This window comes from Argentina anserina, chromosome 2, assembly GCF_933775445.1.
Source record: "Argentina anserina chromosome 2, drPotAnse1.1, whole genome shotgun sequence".
NCBI classification, from domain to species: domain Eukaryota; kingdom Viridiplantae; phylum Streptophyta; class Magnoliopsida; order Rosales; family Rosaceae; genus Argentina; species Argentina anserina.
The window spans coordinates 18,601,988-18,624,930 of record NC_065873.1 but is presented as its reverse complement, the minus strand read 5'-3'; the positions used below and the strand labels follow the sequence as shown (position 1 = coordinate 18,624,930).

At 38.2% G+C, this 22,943-nt stretch overlaps 3 protein-coding genes and 1 non-coding gene across 5 annotated transcripts; 1 reads left to right on the top strand and 3 right to left on the bottom strand.

Moving 5' to 3' along the window:
- Positions 1 to 78: 78 nt before the first annotated feature.
- On the bottom strand, positions 79 to 3,409 carry LOC126783311 (protein NRT1/ PTR FAMILY 5.2-like). The gene is made up of 4 exons (XM_050508761.1): positions 3,169 to 3,409; positions 2,792 to 3,009; positions 1,307 to 1,878; positions 79 to 1,137 (listed from the first exon to the last, which is right to left on the bottom strand). The coding sequence occupies exons 1-4, from the start codon at positions 3,299 to 3,301 to the stop codon at positions 240 to 242; spliced, it is 1,821 nt and encodes a 606-aa protein (XP_050364718.1). The 5' UTR covers positions 3,302 to 3,409; the 3' UTR covers positions 79 to 239.
- Positions 3,410 to 14,449: 11,040 nt separating this feature from the next.
- LOC126783618 (protein NRT1/ PTR FAMILY 5.2-like) lies at positions 14,450 to 17,809 on the bottom strand. 2 transcript variants are annotated; one of them, XM_050509119.1, is made up of 4 exons: positions 17,670 to 17,809; positions 17,301 to 17,518; positions 15,706 to 16,280; positions 14,450 to 15,465 (listed from the first exon to the last, which is right to left on the bottom strand). In XM_050509119.1, exons 1-4 carry the CDS (start codon positions 17,800 to 17,802, stop codon positions 14,568 to 14,570), a joined length of 1,824 nt encoding a protein of 607 aa, XP_050365076.1. In that variant the 5' UTR covers positions 17,803 to 17,809; the 3' UTR covers positions 14,450 to 14,567. The 2 variants fall into 2 exon arrangements, with proteins under 2 accessions (XP_050365076.1, XP_050365077.1); XM_050509120.1 differs by having other exon boundaries at positions 17,301 to 17,509; positions 17,670 to 17,776.
- Positions 17,810 to 19,920: 2,111 nt separating this feature from the next.
- On the bottom strand, positions 19,921 to 22,411 carry LOC126782509 (heterogeneous nuclear ribonucleoprotein 1-like). The gene is made up of 2 exons (XM_050507766.1): positions 22,142 to 22,411; positions 19,921 to 21,383 (listed from the first exon to the last, which is right to left on the bottom strand). The coding sequence occupies exons 1-2, from the start codon at positions 22,361 to 22,363 to the stop codon at positions 20,355 to 20,357; spliced, it is 1,251 nt and encodes a 416-aa protein (XP_050363723.1). The 5' UTR covers positions 22,364 to 22,411; the 3' UTR covers positions 19,921 to 20,354.
- Positions 22,412 to 22,550: 139 nt separating this feature from the next.
- Positions 22,551 to 22,635, top strand: TRNAM-CAU (transfer RNA methionine (anticodon CAU)). The gene is given in 2 exon segments: positions 22,551 to 22,588; positions 22,600 to 22,635. It is a non-coding gene; the product is annotated as a tRNA-Met (tRNA).
- Positions 22,636 to 22,943: the final 308 nt, after the last annotated feature.

Sequence of the window (22,943 nt, the reverse complement as noted above, 5' to 3'; positions counted from 1 at the left end):
ATGTTGTATCCTTACTCTGTTGTGTAATTCAAGTCAGATAGATATCGATTCTTTTGCATAATTTATGAATGTCTAAAGTTCACTACCAATGTCTCAAGTTCAGACCAAAAGGAAAACAAAACTGATAAATGATTGATGCTAGCATGCAACACAATGAACTGCATGGAACCTTTTGCATTATAATTCCTTAGTATCACAGTAGCTTTGAAGCTCACAGTAGCATTCAGCTAAAGCAGTTATCAGCCTGCAAGTGAAGTTTTTGAGTCTACTGTGCCATCTAGAGCTGCAGTGCTTTTGTTCGGCAAAGTTTCTATGGCAAATTCTCCCTCGGACCCCCCCAAATCTGCATTGTAAACGTAGTATTTCGCAACCACGAGGAAACAGAGGAAGTTGAGAAAGGTCAAGCCAGCCAAAAAGAGGTAATAGTAGTCGAAATGCGAGATGTTTAGGTTATCCAAAATCCAGCCCCTTTTGGCATGTTTCTTGGTGAACTCTGCAACCGTTTTTAGAATAAAACTACTGAGGAAACTCCCAATTCCCAAGCTAGTAGTGAAATATGAGGTCCCCAAGCTTTTCATGCCTTCTGGTGCTTGATCATAGAAGAATTCAATCTTGGCTGTTTCAAAGGAATCAGCTATACCCATCAAAGCAAATTGAGGTAAGAGAATGAAAATTGTGAGGGGAACTGTATCCTTCTTGCTAAAGAGGTGGTTTTCTTGTATAACACTTAATCTCTTCCTTTCAGCTAAGCAAGCCGTGATCATGGTAATGGTGTGCAAAACAAAACCAATGCCTAGTCTCTGCAGCAATGTGATCCCTCTTGGGTTTTTCGTGTATTTCCGGACTGCTGGAACAAAGTAGCGGTCGTAGAGAACAAGGCTTATCAGCATGAAGATTGTTACAAATGCTGCAAGACAAGCCGGAGGAATTTGAAAGTTTGGACCCATCCATCTGTCTAGTGTTGTGCCTTGTTTGACAAAAAGAGTTCCTACTTGAGCTAACATGGTGCTTGGTATGAATGTTGTAACCAGAATTGGAACCATTTTGACCATTTGCTTGGTTTCTTCGACTTGGGTCACTGGGCATAGCATCCATGGTGAAGTTGGTCCACTCTTTACAGCTGCTTTGTCAAGGAATCTGCAAGCAATGCAGTGTTAGTTTTCAGATGGCAACAAGACATTTGGTCGATCAATATAACTATATGTATCGACATTTTTTGATATAAACCAGACTGTCACATACACTGAAATTAAGCCAAATAGGGGCCATGTAAAGGTGAAATTTGCATCTAGGGTTTAGGGTTTACCTTAATGAAGAGGAGCGGTCAATTCTGTATTTGCCAGGTTTTGTATACTCATCTAAGCTCAGCTCATGAAGCTCTTTCGGATCATCTGGGACAGTTACCCTCCACTTCCTTATAGCAGCCACAAGCACATGAGCTATTCTGCTGAAAGGACTCTCTGATGGCAATTTGTGCCTGTAAAACTTAGTGCCAAACAAGAACACCGTGACAGAGATTGCAAGACCGACTGTAGGAAGACCATAGCCAAGGGTATAGCCAACTCTGTCTTGTATGTAAACCAAGAAGGTGTTTGAGAAGAGGGTGCCAAAGAAAATGCTAAACATCCACCAGTTGAAGAAGGAGAGCTTTTGGAACCTCTCTTTAGGCTCATGCACATCAAATTGATCAGCACCCATGGTTGATATGTTAGGCTTGGTGCCTCCAGTTCCAACTGCGATTATGTACAAGGCAAAGTAGAATATACCCACTTGGAACGGTGAGGCTCTCTTGTTACAATCTTCAAGCTTAACTCCACCGCCACATGATGGTGGTCTTAGGGCATGTAGCGAAACCGCTAGGGTTAATAGACACATTCCCTAAATGGTACAAATTAAGGAGCAACATATTATTACTTCAGAGCAATTATTTGATTTCAGAAATGCATAATTCATGCATGTCGATCATATATTTTCTATGAATTAGCAAGCAAGTATAGAGTTGGGTTGAGTGTGTGCGTGCGTGATCAAACTATACTACGAATATTAGCGAAAACTTGAAACTTCGCAGGGTATCCAGAAAGTTTAGCAATCTTCCATCTTTTCACTAATTTTGACAGAATTTCATTTATTAACCAAACATTTAGCATGTGGATGCCTTAGCTAGGAAGTTTCGAGATTTTAAATATCCCTGGTCTCTCTTCAATCGAAAGTCTTTCGATCAATTTTCAGTTTCACGAGTCAAGATTTGGGGGTTGTTGTCAATAAATATATGGAGCTAACCTTAATTACTAATGGGTTAGATGGTTTTTTTCAATCTGGAAAAATGAAAGGGAGCTTGCCAACAAACCTGAGGGGATCTGGGGGTGTTGACAAAAAATACGTGTACCTTACCCACCATCGATCGAAAGTCATTATCATGAGGGGGTTAGCAGAGAAAGCTAGCTAGAGTTACGTACGAAGGGAGTTCCTAATTAATTTGAGCGTGAAAAACTAAGCACGATATGCAAGCATATTCACAACTACTAACTTTTCTTGTTCTTCGATTTAAGCTATGGAAGTTCATTTTAGATCCTCATTTCTGATACTCCTAGGTTCATCCTTGTCTACATTTTGCATGGAATTATCCTCTTGTTTGATTCTGACCAATACGGGTTTTAAAGAAGTAGAATGAAATAGTAGTACGTGGTTTCCTACAACAATTATATGATATTCCATCGAAATAAAAAAGCAATTATATGATATTGATAATTAACATGGTCTATGTTAAAATGAAATTACAAGTTTATAGTACCGCGAGATAAATGGCGGAAGCAATGACAAAAGTCCAGTATCGGCCAAGATGAGCATCTGCAATATAAGCACCCAGAAGGGGTGCCATCCACACAGTCCCAACCCAGTTTGTGACATTGTTTGAAGATGCCACTGTGCCTTCGTGCAGTTTTGTCGTCAGATACACCACCAAATTTGACGCAATTCCGTAATATGCCATCCTCTCAAACACTTCATATCCTGTATACAACAAGAACTTAAACACATATATGGAGCCCTCTAAGGAATATAAGCACGACATATTGCGCAACTGTATTGGTTAAGAAACTGAAAGAGGAAATTAAGTGTGGTATCATATCATATTTATTGGTCTAATGATGATGATGCCAACGTCCATACCTACGATGAAGGAACAAGCTGTCCATCTGCCAGTGTTTGATCTCAGAACAGGTCTGCCTTTGAGATCGACAGTCCCATCCTGTGTCTGATCATCGCTTCCATATGCAGAGCCTTTCTCTTCTACCTTCGCCATGATGATGTGTATGAAATGAATAGAACTACTTAATTGCTAGCTAGGTAGGGATGACTGGGGAGTTGTAATTTATGCGAGCACCTCGATCATGTGGTGTTTTATAAGCCGTTAACCAAGAACTTTTCAACTTATAGCTTCCTCTCGCTTTCTTGCTCACCTGCTTTTCTTTTGTTGCTAAATATAGTGCTTCCAGAACTCTAACCATATATACCCTAACAACAGTGCCACAGTGGATACATGAGAAAGCTAATCATTTTTTAATACTACCATTGGCAGCTTTTTGGAGTTAACTAATTAAGTAGCAACCAAGATCCATGCATCACACAATGTCACAATGTGAACATTTGGCCGAATATATTATTTACAAATTTACTTGATAATATTCTTACAAAAATAATCTTTTTCTTTTTAATATATTTGTTTTAGGGACTTCCAAAAGCATAGCATACAGCGTGCATATTGTAATGTGATTAATGCCTCAAATAATGTGGAGCATTATCTTAGCATGGAGGGACCAATCTTTAATGAAGTTAAGCTTTGAAGTCAAGTGAATGAAAATTCTCAAATGAAATAATAGAGCAGCTTACTTTTTGGCTAAGGAGGCAGTCAAGCATGATGGTATTAAATTTTGGAAGGAAGTAGCCCCTCGCCACGAGATTGTAATAGACGATATGTCTAGTTGAAGTTAGTCTTAATTTGATGTAGGGGTGTGGTACTAGTACTCTTTTTTACTTAGTTGGATCGGACAGGTTTTTTGACGAGGTCACATTTAGTCATTGGATGTAAGATCCACGAGTATCAATGAATTTTCTCTTTTACGAAAAAAATAAATAAACATAGCATACAACGTGCATATTGTAATGTAAAACGAACTAGTCTGTCTGGAGGGGTTGCAGTCTACAGCTTACTGTTTGGACGTCAGGGGATAAAGCTTATGACCTTATGCGCCTAGAAACGTTTCAGAGTTTAGCGTTTAAACCTCATTTTTTGCTGTTTTTCCAAAGGTTAACCTTTGGAATATCACGATCCATCAGAAAAGCTGGTGGCCTGGTGTCAGTCCAAGCATATATCAATATTTTTTATAAAAATCTTTAACTACTATGATATTACATATATGGTAGCTAGCTAGTGGAGGTGTATTACTAATTTACTAGAACAATATATGCTTTCGTATACGTACATACACATACTTACGCCATATTTAGGTCATGCCTATGTGATAATGCCGCCCTCGAGCTAGAATCTTTAGGATCTATTATGAATTTTTCTTCTGGGCTTCTAAATCAATCGACATTGATAACTATATTCAATAATTAATTATCGAACGTTTAATTTGTTCCCCTCTCTTTGATATACATGAAACTCTTTTTTTTTGGCAATCTTCCATTCTTTACTCTTGAATATCATCGCAAGCTTGATAACACACTCCACACAACGTATACTAGATACGAATTACGAAAGTCATAATATGTCTCTCTCGAACTGACCTCATGATGTTTACTACTATCTAGCTACGTACGCGCGGTTTTGTTTTGCATGAATGCAGTTCATGGCCGGGGATCTAAGTTAGCCGGCGCGGTCTTGAATAATTGAATATAGAACTGCCAAAAATTTGTTCAGTCTTATTTCCTTTGTATTCTATATCAACTGGGGGTAAGAATATAATACAAATAAGTAAGCACAAATTGATAAAACAAAAGTTGGCTGTGTATTGGTGATCGACACACGCACACCATGGCTTAAAGTCCAAGGAAAACGACCATAACGAGAAATAATCTGATTGATATTGATCTTATTGCGAAGTTATAATACAGTATGTCCAGATCGAAGACTTTCCACCAGTTCAAAAGTTAATGGTGAAGAATAATGTAAGAAACTACGTACGTATATAAGATAGCATAATCAGCGTTTTTTTTTTTGCGGTCTTGTAATTCTACAAAATCGATCAGCTTTGCACCTTACAATAAGAAGCTAATTACCTTTGCTAGGCTGCTGTATAGTTCAGTTTCGATATAGGGCACATGTATTCATTCCAAAGAAAGATTTATGGTAAGTGATGATGGCATGATGCCGTTCAAGTACAAGAAAACCACGTTTAATTTACAACTAAATTATTTGGACATTCTTAGATAAGTCTGACTCGCATGCAACATGGAAGAACTATAGTTGAAACGACCCATCCCAAATTAACTTATTTACGCGTTGAAATTCAATTTATATCAACCGAACTAATATCTAATCTAAAATAATTGTGGCTGCACCCAAATCTTGTTTAAGCTGCCTACGTACCCTTTACAAGGGATCAAGTCATTCGTAGTTCAACTTTGTAAGGTAGCACCAATAAGATCGAGGAAATAAGTCAAGAATTATATTCTCGAGTAATTAAAATACCAACACATTTAGTAAATCCGATTAATTAATCCTTACTTCCTAGGACGAAAATAGAATCAATCCAACAAGTGGATTTTCACGATTTACAATCCGAAAATGTGTATTTTCAACAAATCCTAACGATTCTTAAATTCATCGATTCAATCTCACAATCCACTCATGAATTCTACACCGAGAGGGTTATTTTGAAACATACAACCTGGCCGGATTCCGGTGCCACCCGCCGCTACCAGCGACTTTGGTCATCACCAAAATTCATCAGCACAATCTACTCAACATTTTCTAACAACTTCCTAGTTCACTACTAAGACCAAATCGAAATCTAAACACATCAATCGAATACAAATAGAAAAACCCCAATTCATGAAACCCTAGAATTTCAAATCGTCGATTCTCTTACCTCAATGCGAGTTGGTTCAATTCCTTTGGAGGGTTTGATCCACGACTCCTTGTGCTCCTTTTGGTACCAGTCTCACGGCCTATGGTGGCCGGAGGAGGGGACGAGGCCGCACGGCTTCATGAGGTCGCGACGAGCTCTTGGAGGCAAGAGGTGGTGTGTCACCACCGCAGACTTCATGAGGGCGGCCGTGTGGTTCTAACACGATCGGTGGCAGCCGGAGTGGTGCCCGGAGGAGGGAGAACCGATGGTAGCGATTTCCGGGTTCCCTCGGCGAACAGTGGCGCGAAACCCCCCTTTCGAATCTTCTCCCGATTTTCCTTTAAATCCCCCCATTTATACTATTTCTAAAAATACCCAAATACACTTTTTGATTTATAACTTTTCCATACGAACTCCGATTTAGGCGTGCCGCGTGTCTACGAATTAGTATCGACGAGCCCTACAACTTCCGTGAATGAAGTTTTCCCGAAAAATTTACTCATCGAAAATTCAACTTTTAGAATCGTTACACTTAACAATCCTATACGAAAAAAAGATTCGAGGCTTATAAATTCTCCCCTCCTTATAAAAATTTCGCCCTCGAAAAATTTACATACTTGACAAAAGGAAAAAGGGTACAATTATCTCCCCTAACCTTTCGTCTCCTAACTTTTAATGATGACTCCCATAGGTCATACACACATAAGAGGGTGGTCCCACCTCGCCTCGATCCAATAAATCATACATCTCAGATTACGACTATTGTTCTATATATCGGAATGAGTACCACTTATGGCACTACTCCCCTCTTCCAATGCCGCTAGAAATGTGCCAAATCTTTTTTCTTAGATTTGTCCAACTGTTTTGACAGAACCAATAATTATCATTAGAAACTTTAGAAACTGCTTCTTAGAACTGTAGCTACTTGAGCGTACACGTGTATGCACAGTTTCACTCGTATCAGGCAGAAAGATATCAGGCAATATGACTTGCATCTATATTCTCTGCTTTTACTACCAATTCTGCAATATGATTTGGAGAAAAATTTGCACCCCAAATTCTAAATTATGCTCACCGTAGCACCTCATTACTCTTAGAAGGCAGACAACGCTTCCTTATACACTCGCTCTCCACTCGAATGTGGATGTTTTGAGATTCTTGATCCTCTCCCATCTTCCACTTGCCCACCTGAGTTCTTCTGTAACAGTTGAGACACATTTCTCATTCACTCTTGGGGCAAGTCCTTTGAAAATCAAGGATTAAAGTACTACAATTATTGTAGTACAGACAGACATATCACATTATTAGCCTTCTATATATTGAGATCTAAAGGTTCTGAATTCTCTGTCTTTTAGCTTCAACAATTTCAAACATTCTTTATTGATTCACTTTACGTCAACCTTCCAAAGTGACCATATAGAAGGAAAGTTATCCTAAATATCTCGTCTCACGAGGAATAACCAAAGTATAAATTAACTCATCGCCTATTTCTTAAGATCTTTTAGCCCCAAATGAAAAAGGACACATGTCCATAAAGATCATGACCTCCCGGGTCAAAACTAAATCAGCAGGTGGTCCCACCGTACTACGATCCAATAAAAATGTGTTGCAAAATACAAATATTGAACTACGTATCTAAATACACACTACCCTTATTACTCCACACAATAGACAAGTTAGAACTCGAATTACTTCTCGAGCCAATGCGAAAACATTTTCTCCTAAGAGTTCTCAACTCATAATTCAATTCTAGATAATCGATGGTGTCACCTCGATCCATTACTTTGAAGCATAATATTCAACCAACATGACCACTGTCAAAAGGAGATTACCAAACTAACCTAACACCTAGGGCGAGTCGTGTAGAGACCACCATATATGAGGCATACTAAAATTTCGGCATATTCTCTCCTGAAAGTAGTTAACCCTACCTACACGAAAACGACACTTCTAATAATCACACAACCACCTCAACACCTAGAGCCATCCGCTCCTCCAGTCAAAATGGCCTCCACAACATTTAAAACAAATTCAGGCATCCACAATAACAAATCACAACCTATAAAATTCGTAAAGACGTCCATAACGCTATGAGACGTTAGGGCACATAACATCGATCGACCCCATGGAGCTTTCCGCTCCTCTTAAACCACAACCGTCCAACCCACTTTACGACAACAAGAGTCATTAATTAACGTAAAATATAATTCTCGAGAGTCTCATTCCTGAAGTAATTACTAAAATGCCGAAACTAACTTATTAATTTCTGAGATTTCCAATCTCGGACAAATATCTGACGAATAATAGAAAATAAACTAACCCCGCTAGTCTTCGTAAAGTAATAATGATAAAATAGAAATAGACTAGCCCCGCTAGTCAACACAATAACACTAGCCCCGCTAGAAAAGATGATATCTCAAGTCATAACTGTGAACTAGCCCCGCTGTTCAAAATAATACTATTATACCATATAACGTGGACTAACCCTACTAGTCAAAATAGTGTTGTCAGGTCACACAATGAGAACTAGCCCCGCTAGTCAAAATAATATTATCACGCTATAAACCATAGACTATCCCCGCTAGTCAAAATAATATTGTCAGATAATTAAGGATCATTATAGAAAATCGACTAGCCCCACTAGTCTAGATAAATCATTAAGAATGGCTAGAAGCCGACTAGCCCCGCTAGTCAAAACAACATAACAAATATAGGAAACGGACTAGCCGCGCTAGTCAAAATAAGATAATCAATAAAAAGTGGACTAGCCCCGCTAGCCTGAATTAAATAAATAAGAAACGTCGTACAATATCCCCCCCCTGGGCAAAATATAATACATATATAATCTCAAGTTCTCAATACTATCACGTCACGTTCATGGAGAGGGTATTGAATCATCATATCATTGCCGGCTATGTAACCTTACCTCCCAGGCGGCATCGCCTCCCAGGTGGAAAAGTAATATCATGTAACATCGCCTCCCAGGCGGAAAAATAATATAGTATGCTAACATAATCATCTTAAAGTGTATGGCATCAACAACAATGAGTGAACTAACCTCGCTAGTCACCATGTAAAAAAATGAGAATAATCGTAAAAATGGATATCATTCTTATCCGTTGATTATGCCCCCTTTTATGTTACTAAAGGAGTGGATACCAGAAAGAATGAAATATGATTCCGTTGATCGTGCCCCCTTTATAGGATTAAAAGAGGATACCGGATAAGAATAGATAGAACAAATATGGTTCCCAACCATACATATAAATCTCAATATCAAGCAAAAAATTCGAAGAAAGAAATAATATAATCCGACATATTCCACACGTCGCAAAATAAGAAAATAAAACAGTTAATATTATCACCTGGAAATCTCATTTCCAACATATTCCATTAACCACATCCTAGGGAAATAATCATATATGAAATTCAAATTAAACGTAGACACCTGGAAATCTCATTTCCAACATATTCCATTAACCATAGCCAAGGGAAATAATCATATATGAAATTCAAATTAAACGTAGACACCTGGAAATCTCATTTCCTAATAAATATTCATCAAAGATATTAACTAAGGCGTTAAATAAATCTCATACTTATTTCCCAAGTCAAATAAATGGAACTCTATATAGATAATCAAGAACATAATAATTACGGTCCCTAACCGAAACAAATAAATAAAAGGAAGTATACTCAATTAAAATTCACGGGATTCTCATTCCCGGCCACACCCACTCAAATTTAATTATTCACAAACCGTTATGAATAATCAAGAAAATAAACTCAATATAACACCAAAAGTAATTAAATCCAATTAATCATGCATGCATATAATTTAAAATAAAAGAAATAAATGTCTACTCAGGACAAAATCTGACATCTAAATTTGATGCTTGTAAACGTAAACCGTGCAACCTCAATTAGTTTCAGCTTTACAACCCCATTTCAAAAAGAACATAAAGAAAAGCCGAGTCAAATTGATAAAACTCATTCATCTCGGTTCTAAGAGAACACACACATAAATCCATAAAAACCTAAGATTTCAGAGACACAAATTTTTCCAAAATAAACGTACTGTCTCCCACATCTCAGCAAGCCCATCGTTTGGGCTGCCTACGTACCCTTTACAAGGGATCAAGCCATTCGTAGTTCAACTTTGTAAAGTAGCACCAATAAGATCGAGGAAATAAGTCAAGAATCCCATTTTTTAGTAATTATAACACCAACACATCTAGTAAATCCGATTAATTAATCCTCACTTCGTAGGACGAAAACATAATCAATCAAACGGGTGGATTTTCACGATTAACAATCCAAAATGCGTATTTTCATCAAATCCTAACGACTCTTAACTTCATCGATTCAATCTCACAATCCGCTCATGAATTCTCCACACCGAGAGGGTTATTTTGAAACCTACAACCCGGCCTGTTATTTTGAACAATGGCAGCGGCGCCGCTACAGGCGGCCTCCAATCATCACCAAAATTCATCAGTACAATCTACTCAACATTTTTAACAACTTCCTAGTTCACTATTAAGGCCAAATCGGAGTATAAACACATCAATCGAATACAAATAGAAAAACTCCAATTCATGAAACTCTAGAATTTCAAATCGTCGATTCTCTTACCTCAATGCGAGTTGGTTCAATTCCTTTGGAGGGTTTGATCCACGACTCCTTGCGCTTCTTTTGGTACCGGTCTCACGGCCTATGGTGGCCAGAGGAGGAGACGAGGCCGCACAGCTTCATGGCATCGCGATGAGCTCTCGGCGACAAGAGGTGGTGCGCCACCACCGCAAACTTCATGAGGGAGGCGGTACAGTTCTAACGCGACCAGTGGCGTCCGGAGTGGTGGCCGAGGAGGCAGAACCGATGACAGCAATTTCCGGGTTCCCTTGGTGAACAGTGGCGCAAAACCCCCCGTTCGAATCTTCTCCCGATTTTCCTTTAAATCCCCCCATTTATACTATTTCTAAAAATACCCAAATACACTTTTTGATTCATAACTTTTCCATACAAACTCCGATTTAGGAGTGTCGTGTGTCTACAAATTCGTATCGACGAGCCCTCAAACTTCCGTGAAGAAAGTTTTCCTGAAAAACTTACGCATCGAAAAGTCAACTTTTAGAATCGTTACACTTAACAACGCTATACGGCAAAAAGATTTGGGGCGTATTAATAGTACTGAGATCAATTCATTCCAATATTAGCTATGTTTTTCCCATAAGAGGAGTGCTAGGGCGCTATAATATAGCGCCAAATCCGGCGCTGCAATCTTACGTGGTATGCCATATCACATTGTCACATCAATAATTAAAATTCTATAAAAATGTCATTTTAAATGAAAAGACAATCATATCCTTATTAATCCAACAATTATAAATTGTTATAATAATAATTTTTTGTTCTTTTTATTATTTCTTCTTTTTCATCACAATAATGCTTCTAAAATATAATTTAAAAAATTAAAATTTATGAAAATATGCTTGAAATATGTGTGTGCACGCGCGAAATATATATATATATATATGCATATAATATATTTTCAATATATATTATATGCACAAAATATATTATTTTTAAATTTCAGACGATGTAAGGTAATTACAAAATTTATATTTAGATGAAAACTTTTGGTCAGATTCTTTTGGTTTTTTTCTTCAGATGGAAGTGTAAAATTCTCTCAATCCTCAGCACAAAATACAACAAAGGAACTTCGAAATCTTCAGAGTAGTCCTTTAATTCTGCTAATCCACACCTGCAGAACTATCCCCTACACCATCGAATAGGTGCACCGGGATTGTAAACACAAATCCGGTAAGCTTTGCAGCTCGTATGAGTAAAACAACAATATAATTCGCATAAAGATATATATGAAAATACATAAAACATCAATCATAAATGCAGTCATGAGTCATTGGACGACCCATCTGGTTGTCCAATATTAACATAAAATATATATACTCATGAAAAATTGAACAACCCCTCTGTTTACCCAAATGCATTTATAATACTGGTACTTATGAGCGCTAGTACACCTCAGTTACCCCTCATGTTAGTACACCTCTCGACATTGGGCAACATCTCGCCACCCAATATCCAAAAATATGGGTACTCATGAGCGCTGACACACCTCTGTTACCCCTCATGTTAGTACCCCGGAAGACAGACTAGAGCTCTAACTGAATCGTAACTGTCACCCGGCCAAAGTTAGGTTCTGACATGCCAACATGTCCGAAGACAGGTCCACAGACCACAAAAACGTTTTAACATAACTCAAGTTAAAACCACGTACAAACAATCATCACATGATATTGTACAAATCAAATCGACATGCTCAAATAAATAAATATCAACGCTAAAATGAACTTATTCGCAAACGGAAATTATGACAGTATATAATATAGCAAACTATATATATGTACGTATTTGACCAATTATACACATACACAATCCACTATATCATATACATATTATAGTTCATTCTTTTTAATTAAGCGTAATCATGAATCTCTGCAAGGGTAGATTCGTCACTATGATATTTTACTCACCTTATAATCCTGAGCGTAATTTCCACGATTCCGAAAGTGAATCCTTTACTTGTTGTGTCGATCACTTAGAATAGATAAGAAGTGAATTTAGAAGCGTTACATTTACCTTAAATGCCAAAACAGTAATAATGTTTTACTGTTAAGAAATTTCTGGTTTTTACGAAATTACTATTCACGTAATTAATATTCATGTATTAATGTACAAATACATATTAATTACATATCCACGTACGAGTATATACTATTTACTTATTTCTGTACGAGTACTATTTACGTATTCCTGTACATACATTTACTATTAAATCGTAAATATTGTCTCAGTAAATAATAATTACTGATTTACGCTTCAGAAATTATTTTTATAATTACTGTACGTAAAATAATTTTACATTCACCGTACGTAAAATAAATTTATATTTACTGTACGTAAATTATTTTTTTACATTCACCGTACGTAAAAATAATTGTTTGAAAATCACTGTTCACGCACCGTTGCACGTGGCGGTGCGTGGGGGTACACGTGGCGGCGCGTGGGGTACCGAAATTGGAGGGTCGGGGAGAGAGAAGGGGAGAGCTGCAGGGGAGAGGGAGTGAGGGTTTCCAAAATTGGAAATCCTAGCTCCTAAAATTTCCTTTTTATACTTCTTCCAAAATCGGAAACTAACTTCCGTCGCTAATAACTTTCACGTACGACGTCCGATTAGAACGCGTGACGTGTCCACGAAATCGTATCGACGTTCTCTACAACTTTCGTGAATGAAGTTTTTGGAAACGAGCGACGGAGTAAAAGTCGACTCCCGCGCCGCGGAAACGTAACGTTTTTCCGATTTAGATTTCCGAAGGCGGTTTCGTTTCGATTTGACATCGTCGTGAAGCGAAAAATACGCGATTTAATAAATTTACCAAGTTTATAAATTTCAACGAATTCATACAAATTGAACCCGAAAAATAGGGTTATTACATGTTATTTTTTCTAGAGTATACATATCTTAATTATTACCATATTTAATACAATTATGTCAATGATAATTTTTCTAGTGACAAATATGTCAAGATTCATGACTTTCTCATTTAATTAATTTATTTACGATTAATTAATGACTATAATTAATTAACATAATTACCATATAAGTACTATATATATATCGCCCGCACGCACGCATACACACACACACACACACACACACACACACATATATATATATATATATATATATATATATATATATATTTCAAGCATACTTTGTATATATCGTATTTTTTTATTACATTTTAAAAGCAGTTTGAAAAATAAATGATATAAAAAGAACTACAATTTGTTTTATAATAATCTAGAGCCTTTAGATTAATAAGAATATGATTGTCTTTTCATTCAAAAATGTCATTTTATGATTATTATAGTTGTTGACATGACAAGATAACTTGACATGCCACGTAAGATTGCGGCGCCGGATCTGTCGCCATATTATAACGCTAAAATAAAGAAATTATGGGAAATAAAAAGCCACTGATTGATCGAACTGATGTACCGTACTTGGTTCAAAATTATCTTGCTGATGAAAATATGGGTATGATAGTGCAAAAAGCATAAGATGGTGAACGTTAACATTATATTGGAAACTAGTTATTCGCTTGTTACATGCAAAAAGTTCTCAAGGCATCACAATATATCTAGTTTACTGGTTCATTGTTTCACGCGTATAAGATTAGTTTGTACATACGAGTTCCACACACACACACACACACACACACACACACACACACACATATCGATTTTTTAGGAGAGGTGATCTCAAAGAAGCTATATATTATGCATGAAAATAGACTTTTGAACCTGTAAATTTCATACTTTCATATATATACGTTTTTGCACCATGGTAAATCTTCATCAGAACAGAGCGACTTATTTCCTATAGAAGAGTTCGTACTCCTAACGTTATCAACTCATAAGCAGACTATTTGAGGCATCCTTGTAATCTTGAGCTGAAGTTTTACTGTGCAAAATTTCAACGGCGAAATCTCCCGTAGATTCCCTTGAGTCAGCATTATAAACATAGTACTTGGAAACCAGGAGAAAGAAGAGCAAGTTGAGAAAGCTCAAGCAGGCCAAGAACAGATAGTAGTAGTCTAGATGAGAGAGGTTCAGGTTATCCAAAATCCAGCCCCTTTTGGCATGTTTCTTGGTGAACTCTGCAACTGTTTTTAGAAGAAAACTGCTAAGAAAACTCCCTATTCCCAAGCTAGTAGTGAAATACGAGGTCCCCAAGCTCTTCATGCCTCGTGGTGCTTGGTCATAGAAGAACTCTATTTTGGCCACTTCGACAAAGGTGTCTGCAATCCCGGCCAAAGCAAATTGAGGCAAGAGAATGAAAATTGTGAGAGGAACTGTGTCCCTTTTCCCAAACAGTTTATGTTGTTGTATCACACTCAGCCTTCTTCTTTCAGCGAAGAAAGCAGTCATCAAGATAATGATGTGCAACACAAGTCCAATGCCTAGTCTCTGCAGCATTGTGATTCCTCTAGGGTTTTTCGTATATTTCCGAACCACCGGAACAAACCAGCGATTGTAGAGCACAAGGCTTATCAGCATGAAGATTGTTACAAATGCTGCCAGAGATGCTGGTGGAATATCAAAATGCGGTCCAATGCTTCTATCAAGTGTAGTTCCTTGTTTGACAAAGAGAGTTCCTCCTTGAGCTAACATCATGCTTGGTAAAAACGTTGCAACCAAAATTGGAAGCATTTTGATCATTTGCTTGGTTTCTTCGACTTGGGTCACTGCACATAGCATCCATGGTGAGGTTGGTCCACTCTTTACAGCCGCTTTGTCAAGAAACCTACAGGGAATTCAGTGATAGTTTGATTAGTTACCTTGGGTAAAATATAGCTGGTTATATAAAAAATTTCTCTCACAATCAGTATGCACAATTGCACATACGTACCCATGCCATTATATGCAGTACCTCAGATCTATGTATCAAGAGCAAAACCTTAATTGTGTATAGCGTTTAATGAACATAGAAATTAGAAAGTATTTCGATTCAAATTAGAAGTTAGGGTTTTGTGGCTTTACGTACCCTAGTGAAGGGGAGTGATCAATTCTGCATTTGTCGGGGTTTTTGTTGTACTCTTCCAAACTCAGCTCATGAAGCTCCTTAGGGTCATCTGGGACAGGAACACTCCACTTTCTTATAAACGCCACAAGTACACGAGCTATTCTACTAAAGGGACTCTCTGAAGGCAATTTGTGCCTATAAAACTTAGTGCCCATCAAGAACACCAAAATGGAAAATGCAAGGCCAATTGTTGGAAGTCCATAGCCAAGTGCCCACCCCACATTGTCTTGGATGTAAATCAAAATGGTGTTTGAGAAAAGCGTGCCAAAGAAAATGCTGAACATCCACCAGTTGAAGAAGGAGAGTTTTTGGAACTTCTCTTTAGGCTCAAACTCATCAAACTGGTCGGCGCCCATGGTTGAGATGTTTGGCTTGGTGCCACCAGTTCCCAGTGCAATGATATACAATCCACAGTAGAATATTCCGACTTGGAATGGGGTGGCTCTTCTCTCACAATCTTCAAGTTTAATTCCATGGTCGCATGATGGTGGTTTCAGTTGAGGAAGTGAAACTGCTAGCGTCAGCAGGGACATTCCCTAAATTAATAATAAACGAATTCGAAGCACTCGGTTAATTACAATAAAAGTTTACAAATGTCCGCATATGCATGGAGTCCATGATTTCCATCCGATTAACTATTGCATGAGTTCATGACCATAGATATTTAATTGACAAGAATGACATTGGTTGATGTACGTTGCATTTCACTAACATAGGCCCGTTAATTTCAATTGAACATGCGCTATCTGTTAATTTTTAAATCTACATTTTAACCATAACCTACTTACTCAACACTAACCCCCAAAAATTTGCATAAATAACCATTTGAGATAACGTATTTGAATGAATAACAATCGATTAAGGTTGTGTGTAAACTAAAATTTGCAAAAGTCTTAATTAACAGATCCAAACTAGCTAAAGCAGTAAGGCATACATATAAAACACTGCAAAACAAGCGAGATTCATAAATCTTCCATCAAAGAGTGCTAGTTTCATTACGTGGTTTATAATAATCTTATCAGTGGAGTTCTGGACAGCGGCCTTTTGAATATAATGGAGAAAACAAAAGTGGGAAGTTCAATTTTCAGATGAAAATTGGGGCGCGCTTATGAAATGTATTTATGGCACGCTCTCTAGTCTCTATCGTGATTCACAGCGTGCAAATAAGAACGCAGAAAAAGCACAGCAAACATTCACGGCCTGCAGCAAATGCACGCTGTAAATGCACGCCGTATATGTGCGTCGTGAATGAGTTGTTTTTCAGTACAAGTTAGTTTCAGCTAGAGGCAGCAAGGAGGACTGCATGCATAATGCATGAGCTTCTTATATATTTTTTAAGTTGTTAAGGAAATACAAAGGCTTGCGGTGTATGATTAAACTACCAGCATCTGGAAAATTATTGTTGCAAGAACTCTTTGGATGGGATGTGGCCATCAACCTTTGAAAGAACAAATTAATGAAGTTTTTTAACGAAGGTGAAGATCCATTTGCATAGATAATTATGTAGGTATATATCTTATATGTACAAATAAAAACATTAATTGATGGATTAATACCACAAGATATATGGCAGAGGCAATGACGAAAGTCCAGTAGCGGCCGAGATGAGCATCTGCAATATAAGCTCCCAAAATGGGTGTCATCCACACCGTCCCAACCCAGTTTGTGACATTGTTGGAAGAGGTTACAGTGCCTTCATGCAGCTTCGTTGTCAAATACACCACCAGGTTTGATGCAATTCCATAATATGCCATCCTCTCAAAAACTTCATACCCTACATGCAAATCGATCGATCCATGTTAACATATTACATATTACATATTACCTCACACACATCGTATAAATAATGTTGTTCATGGATGAGTTGAACTCTAATTAATAAGTGAAATAGAGTTGAATTTGATCGGAAGAGAGGTATTACGTACCTACAATGAAAGAACAAGCTGTCCATCTGCCGGTTTTTGATCTGAAAACGGGTCTTCCTTGGAGGTCGACAGTCCCGTCTTGTGTGTAGTCCTCTGTTCCATATGCAGCCCCTTTCTCCTCTACCTTTTCCATATCACTAGTTCTATAAGGATTAAGGAAACACTATCACTATTAAATACCTAGCGAGGGCGTTGAAACTCAAGTGATCATCTGCGCGCCTCATAGAGCTTTTTATAAGCTTTGCAAAGTAATACAGGTTAAGTTAGTTAACCAAAAACCTTTCAACTTTAACTCGACATTTTAGACGTTCCTTTTGGTTTCTAGTTCACTTGCCTTTTGATAGATGACTTGATGTATGTGGATATTGGTATCATTTGTACGTCGTCCAAAGTATTTGTTAAAAGATTCTATTAGATAAGCAACAAGAAAGTATCACATTTTTAGAACTCTCTATTTATATGCTCTAGTGATCATTCATATTGTAAATAAGGGTCCGGTTCAAGAGATTTTATTTCACTGATCAGATTTTACAATTCTTTTTAGTAGTTTAATTTAAGTGCTTTCAACGGTCTTGATTAATCCCAAATAATCAAACATGCATGCGGAAATAATTATATTTTCCCAAACCTTATTTAAGGAAATGATGCTCGAGCAAATTTTCAATCTTGAAGTTTTTGATCGATCACTATCGTTCTTCCTAAATAATCTTCGTCTATGTTAGCAAAGGCTTTGTCAAAAAAAAAAAAAAACCGGCCTCTAAGTTCCCTTTTGGCCTTTTGTTATCTCTTATAATTTCCTCGATGAGTATGATTGATATGTTAAGGGAGCAGTGATACAGTCAAGTTGACACCTCTACTACTATTACAAGCTATGAACAAATTACTGAACGTCTCTCAAGAGGCCCAAGGGGGCATCTCATGCATTCTTTTAGCCAATCGAAGATCCAAAGCCTTGATAATACGCATCGCAAACTTACAATGAGAAAGTTAAGAAGAAGGACGAAAAGGTCATCCGCCTTTTCCCATGTGTATACTTCCATAACAAGTTATGTAACTCGAATTTAACCTCTCATGTTTGTCACCGCGTACTATTGGTATCTGATTTGTATGGTATAATATTTACCAAGTTAAGGAATCTAAGTTGGCTGGTCATGGATATGAAACTACCAAAAGAAATAGAAAGCCACGGAACTTTCTCCTATAAACAGAAAGTTTCTGTGCAATAATGAGACCAAGAAATTTGAAACTCTTAGTTCAGACAACATTCCCTCATTCAAAAGTTAAAACTGTGTTCATCTATTGAACTCTGGAGACTTTAGTTTACAGGAGAAGATTTCATGGTTTTCCCGTATATAGTAGTATCTCTGTTTAACCCATCCTTGTCTCCAATAACTGTAATACAATATGTTTAAGACTTTAAGATCAAAGCTCAACGCCATACAACTGCAAACTGATAGTAAGAACGGCTATTTACATACAACAGAGATATCCAACCAGTTTGGAATCAACTTAATCAAGTCAGACATCAATAATAAGACCAAAATCAGCATGATATGAAATGATTGGAAATATACCAGCACTCAGGAGATTGAAATGAGAGGGAGAAAAATTATAAGTCCCCCAGAAATTGGACGATGCTTCCAACTATTCTTCCTGGGTGAATTCAGGTTGTGAATTCAGGGACAGTGGTCCAGCCTGTAGGTTGATATTGGAGATTGAGAGAACAGCTAACTGAAGCTCTTCTCCTTTCAAAATGCTTAAGCATGTATCAATGGTACAGAACCACGATCCCACTTCACAGGATCATATTAGTTATCAACCTCCTGATGCTTTTGTACTGCTCTGCTGCTTAGGGTGCTACATGCATATACAACTTTTGACGCATAAAAGAAACAATAAGGTTATCGTTAAGCATTTAGAATAAAAACGGGAGCTTTTCTAAAAGGGCAGCAACATATTACAGTATATAACAAGTCGTGTACCAAAAGTATAGCTACTACGGCAACATTCTGAACCCGAGAAGGCAATCAAATCATTGCATTAGCTATGACCCATATGATTAAGCACAATAGCTTGTAGAAGTGATATCCAATCACTTGAACTGCAACATCTCAGTTGTTCGAGGGGATAAAGCATAACTATTGGTCGGACTCGAGATAGCAAAATTAAATTACTCGCACACTGCAACTATTACTATTACCAACCCCAATGAGGCAATGATATATATTCAATAAGCATGAAGAATACAGACTGAAATCAAACTTCTAGCACTGTAATTGAATGACATAACAGCAATAAACTATCATCATTATGCAGCACCAACAATAAACTAGTATCATTATCCACAATGGTAGCTTGAATAGAAATATCTAGTGAAAAAGTAGAGGGGAGAGAGAGCGAAGTAAAATGAGGAGGGTAGCTCCAAAACTAGCAAGCACACAGTCTAGGCAAGCTAATAATAAATTCCACAATTTAAAGAAACTTTACTAAAAAATAATACTGCTAGAATGTAATGGTCGTGATTTCTAGCAGAACTACTTCTGCCAACTACCACCAAGAATCAAGCGATCTAACCAGCCAAATAATCATTGTCAACTATCTCATGCATAAGCTGTCAAACTGGGGAAAAGATCGTATGTGTAAGGATTCTTGTGAAAGAATTCTAAATCTGTTCAAGCTCTGCTGTTAAGTCTGCCTGGACTGAGAACTACCATAGCCACCGCTGGCTTGTGAAGGGTCTGCTCTCCATGCATTAGAATATCCTGCATTTCCATTAGTGTCGCCATATGCACTTCCCATGTAGCCACCTCGTGTTCCTTGTTGCTCTCCACTAGTTGGGGTACTTGCACCACGCCCACCAGAAGTCCCATATACACCAGGATAAGAACCATAACTTCCTCCATAATTTCCATACCCGTAGCCAGAAACCCCACTAGGGGATTGACCTCTGGGACCAGAAGGAGCACTTCCACCTGGAATAACCCACGAAGCTGCAACCCCATAGCCACCTGAAGCACCATAGCCAGAGGGGCTTTGGCTGCTCCAAGCATTTTTCAATGCACCAGGTGCCCCACTAACATAACCAGCATTTGGGGCATTTAGATTTCCATATGATCCTGCAGGACCACCAAAACCAGAATTGGTACTTCCATAACCACCAACACCATAACTTCCATAACCAACACCAGTATTTCCACCATAACCGTAACCTGCAGTGCCATAACCAGAATACGGAGGGAAGCCACCTGCCGTCGACTGAGGCTGCATATATCTATTGCCATCCATTCGGCCATCAAATGCATTTGTACCGGCACCCGAGGAACTATAACCTTGATAGCTCCCACCACGACCTCCACTGCCGGGATTTGCATCTTTGGGAAGTGCTCGTTTTACTTCTACAAGTTTACCATTCACCTCATGGAAGTTCTGTTGGACTACTCTATCAACTGCATCTTCAGTGTCAAATGTTATGAAACCAAATCCTCGAGGTCGTTGAGTATTCTGGTCATACATTATTACAACATCAGTAACACTGCCGTACTCTTCAAAGAATTGGCGAAATCCATCTTCTGTCAGTGTGGAAGGCAATCCTCCAACAAATATTTTCTTAGTCTTGAAATTTCCTCCACCTCCGGAGCTTCTAATGGCATTAAAATTTCCAGTTCTATTGGATGTTTGCTGTTCTTCTCTTGACAAAGCCTTCTTTGCTTCCACCTGCATAGTCAAAGTGGAACCTTTAAACAGGAGAAGCGACAATCTGAAGTCTACTCATGACAAAGTAGGGATACGAAAGTAGCATGTGTTAATCTTCATGGAGGAGAAACCCCATATGAAAATCAAATGTCTCGTACCTAACTCAAGCAATATACAGCCTTGCAAAAAAGGTATTAACAAGCTAGAATGAAATCCTCACACAGAAACTGAACGTTGAAAAGTTGAATTTGTTAAGTCTTACACCTACACAATGTGCATATCAAACAATTTCCAAGCAACACACACTTTTCATGAAATACACCAACAGACACATTGAGAACTGATAGCGCGATTTCCTTGAAGCATCCTAAGTTTATTAACTCCTCATCAACAACTAGCAGTATCATGAATCAGTTACTGAACAAACTAAGGCTTGCACAAAAGCAATGTAATGATAAAAACATTCCTTCATTATATCTCTAAACAACTAGATATGCAATCGAAACCGGCCGAAGCTACGAAGATAAATAAACGACATTTGAACTCAAAAGAATCAATCTTCCCCTAAATTCATTTAGTAGCTCAGTCACCATATGCGAAATAAAAGAACACTGAAACAGAGCTCCACATCAAAATTAGCATCCACTATAGCCAAGCACAAACACAACACTATTACAACTCAAAGATCAAAAGCACTAAGCAAATTAAGCGAAGAGGCAAAGCAGGTGGAGAGAGAGAGAGAGAGAGAGAGAGAGAGAGAGAGAGAGAAGAAGAGAGACCGTTCGGCCGTCGATGGTGTGCTTGTCGTTGATGACCGTATCCAGGACGGCGGGATCGGAGAAGACGACGAAGCCGAAGCCGCGGGGGCGGCCGGTGGTCTTGTCGCGCATGATGAGGGCCTGGCTGACGTCGCCGAACTGGTTGAAGTATTCGGTGAGCTTCTCCTCGGTGGTGTCCCAGGCGAGGCCGCCGATGAAGAGCTTGCTCTCGTCGGAGTCCATGGCGGCTCAGCTGCACTCTCTCTGAAAGTGAGAGTCAAGAAAGAGAGAGTCCACGGAGGGAAGGCTAGTGGCCTAGGGTTTGTTTGAAAACGACACTCAATTGAACACGTGACGTCGGTGACGACCGAATATTAATAGAGTTGAAGCTAACCTTTAATTATATTTATTTCCTACGTGTGTCCATCATGGGGTGGTGGCGCAGTTGGCTAGCGCGTAGGTCTCATAGCTTCTGAGTTATCCTGAGGTCGAGAGTTCGAGCCTCTCTCACCCCAAATGTTTTTTTTCTCGATTACAACTCATTGTTGCATTTTAGGACGCATTGTTCAGCTTGCATTTTGATTTTGGTAGCTAGTTGTACCAATTAGTTCACTGACTCCTAGTTCCTTAGACTCACACGAGACTGCGATGTCAGTGAGAGGTTTATTAGTAATATGTTAGTTTCTACAATATATTGTGATCTTCTAAAAACTAATTATTCACACAATATTAGTAATATGTTACCTTAAATCTCGGTCTAATTTTAGAGTTTGAGATAGAATTCAAGGCACTGATGGGAGTTTGAGATACATTTAAGCTCCTT

Bases quoted from the DNA above. Each gene is read 5' to 3' on its own strand.
- LOC126782509 (XM_050507766.1), bottom strand. From the start codon at position 22,363: ATGGACTCCGACGAGAGCAAGCTCTTCATCGGCGGCCTCGCCTGGGAC. The intron at 21,384-22,141 runs GTCTCTCTTCTT...TTGACTATGCAG, and splicing joins ACACCATCGACGGCCGAACG to GTGGAAGCAAAGAAGGCTTT.
- LOC126783618 (XM_050509119.1), bottom strand. From the start codon at position 17,802: ATGGAAAAGGTAGAGGAGAAAGGGGCTGCATATGGAACAGAGGACTAC. The intron at 17,519-17,669 runs GTACGTAATACC...ATTTGCATGTAG, and splicing joins AGCTTGTTCTTTCATTGTAG to GGTATGAAGTTTTTGAGAGG. The intron at 15,466-15,705 runs GTACGTAAAGCC...AATTCCCTGTAG, and splicing joins GATCACTCCCCTTCACTAGG to GTTTCTTGACAAAGCGGCTG.
- LOC126783311 (XM_050508761.1), bottom strand. From the start codon at position 3,301: ATGGCGAAGGTAGAAGAGAAAGGCTCTGCATATGGAAGCGATGATCAG. The intron at 3,010-3,168 runs GTATGGACGTTG...TGTTGTATACAG, and splicing joins AGCTTGTTCCTTCATCGTAG to GATATGAAGTGTTTGAGAGG. The intron at 1,138-1,306 runs GTAAACCCTAAA...CATTGCTTGCAG, and splicing joins GACCGCTCCTCTTCATTAAG to ATTCCTTGACAAAGCAGCTG.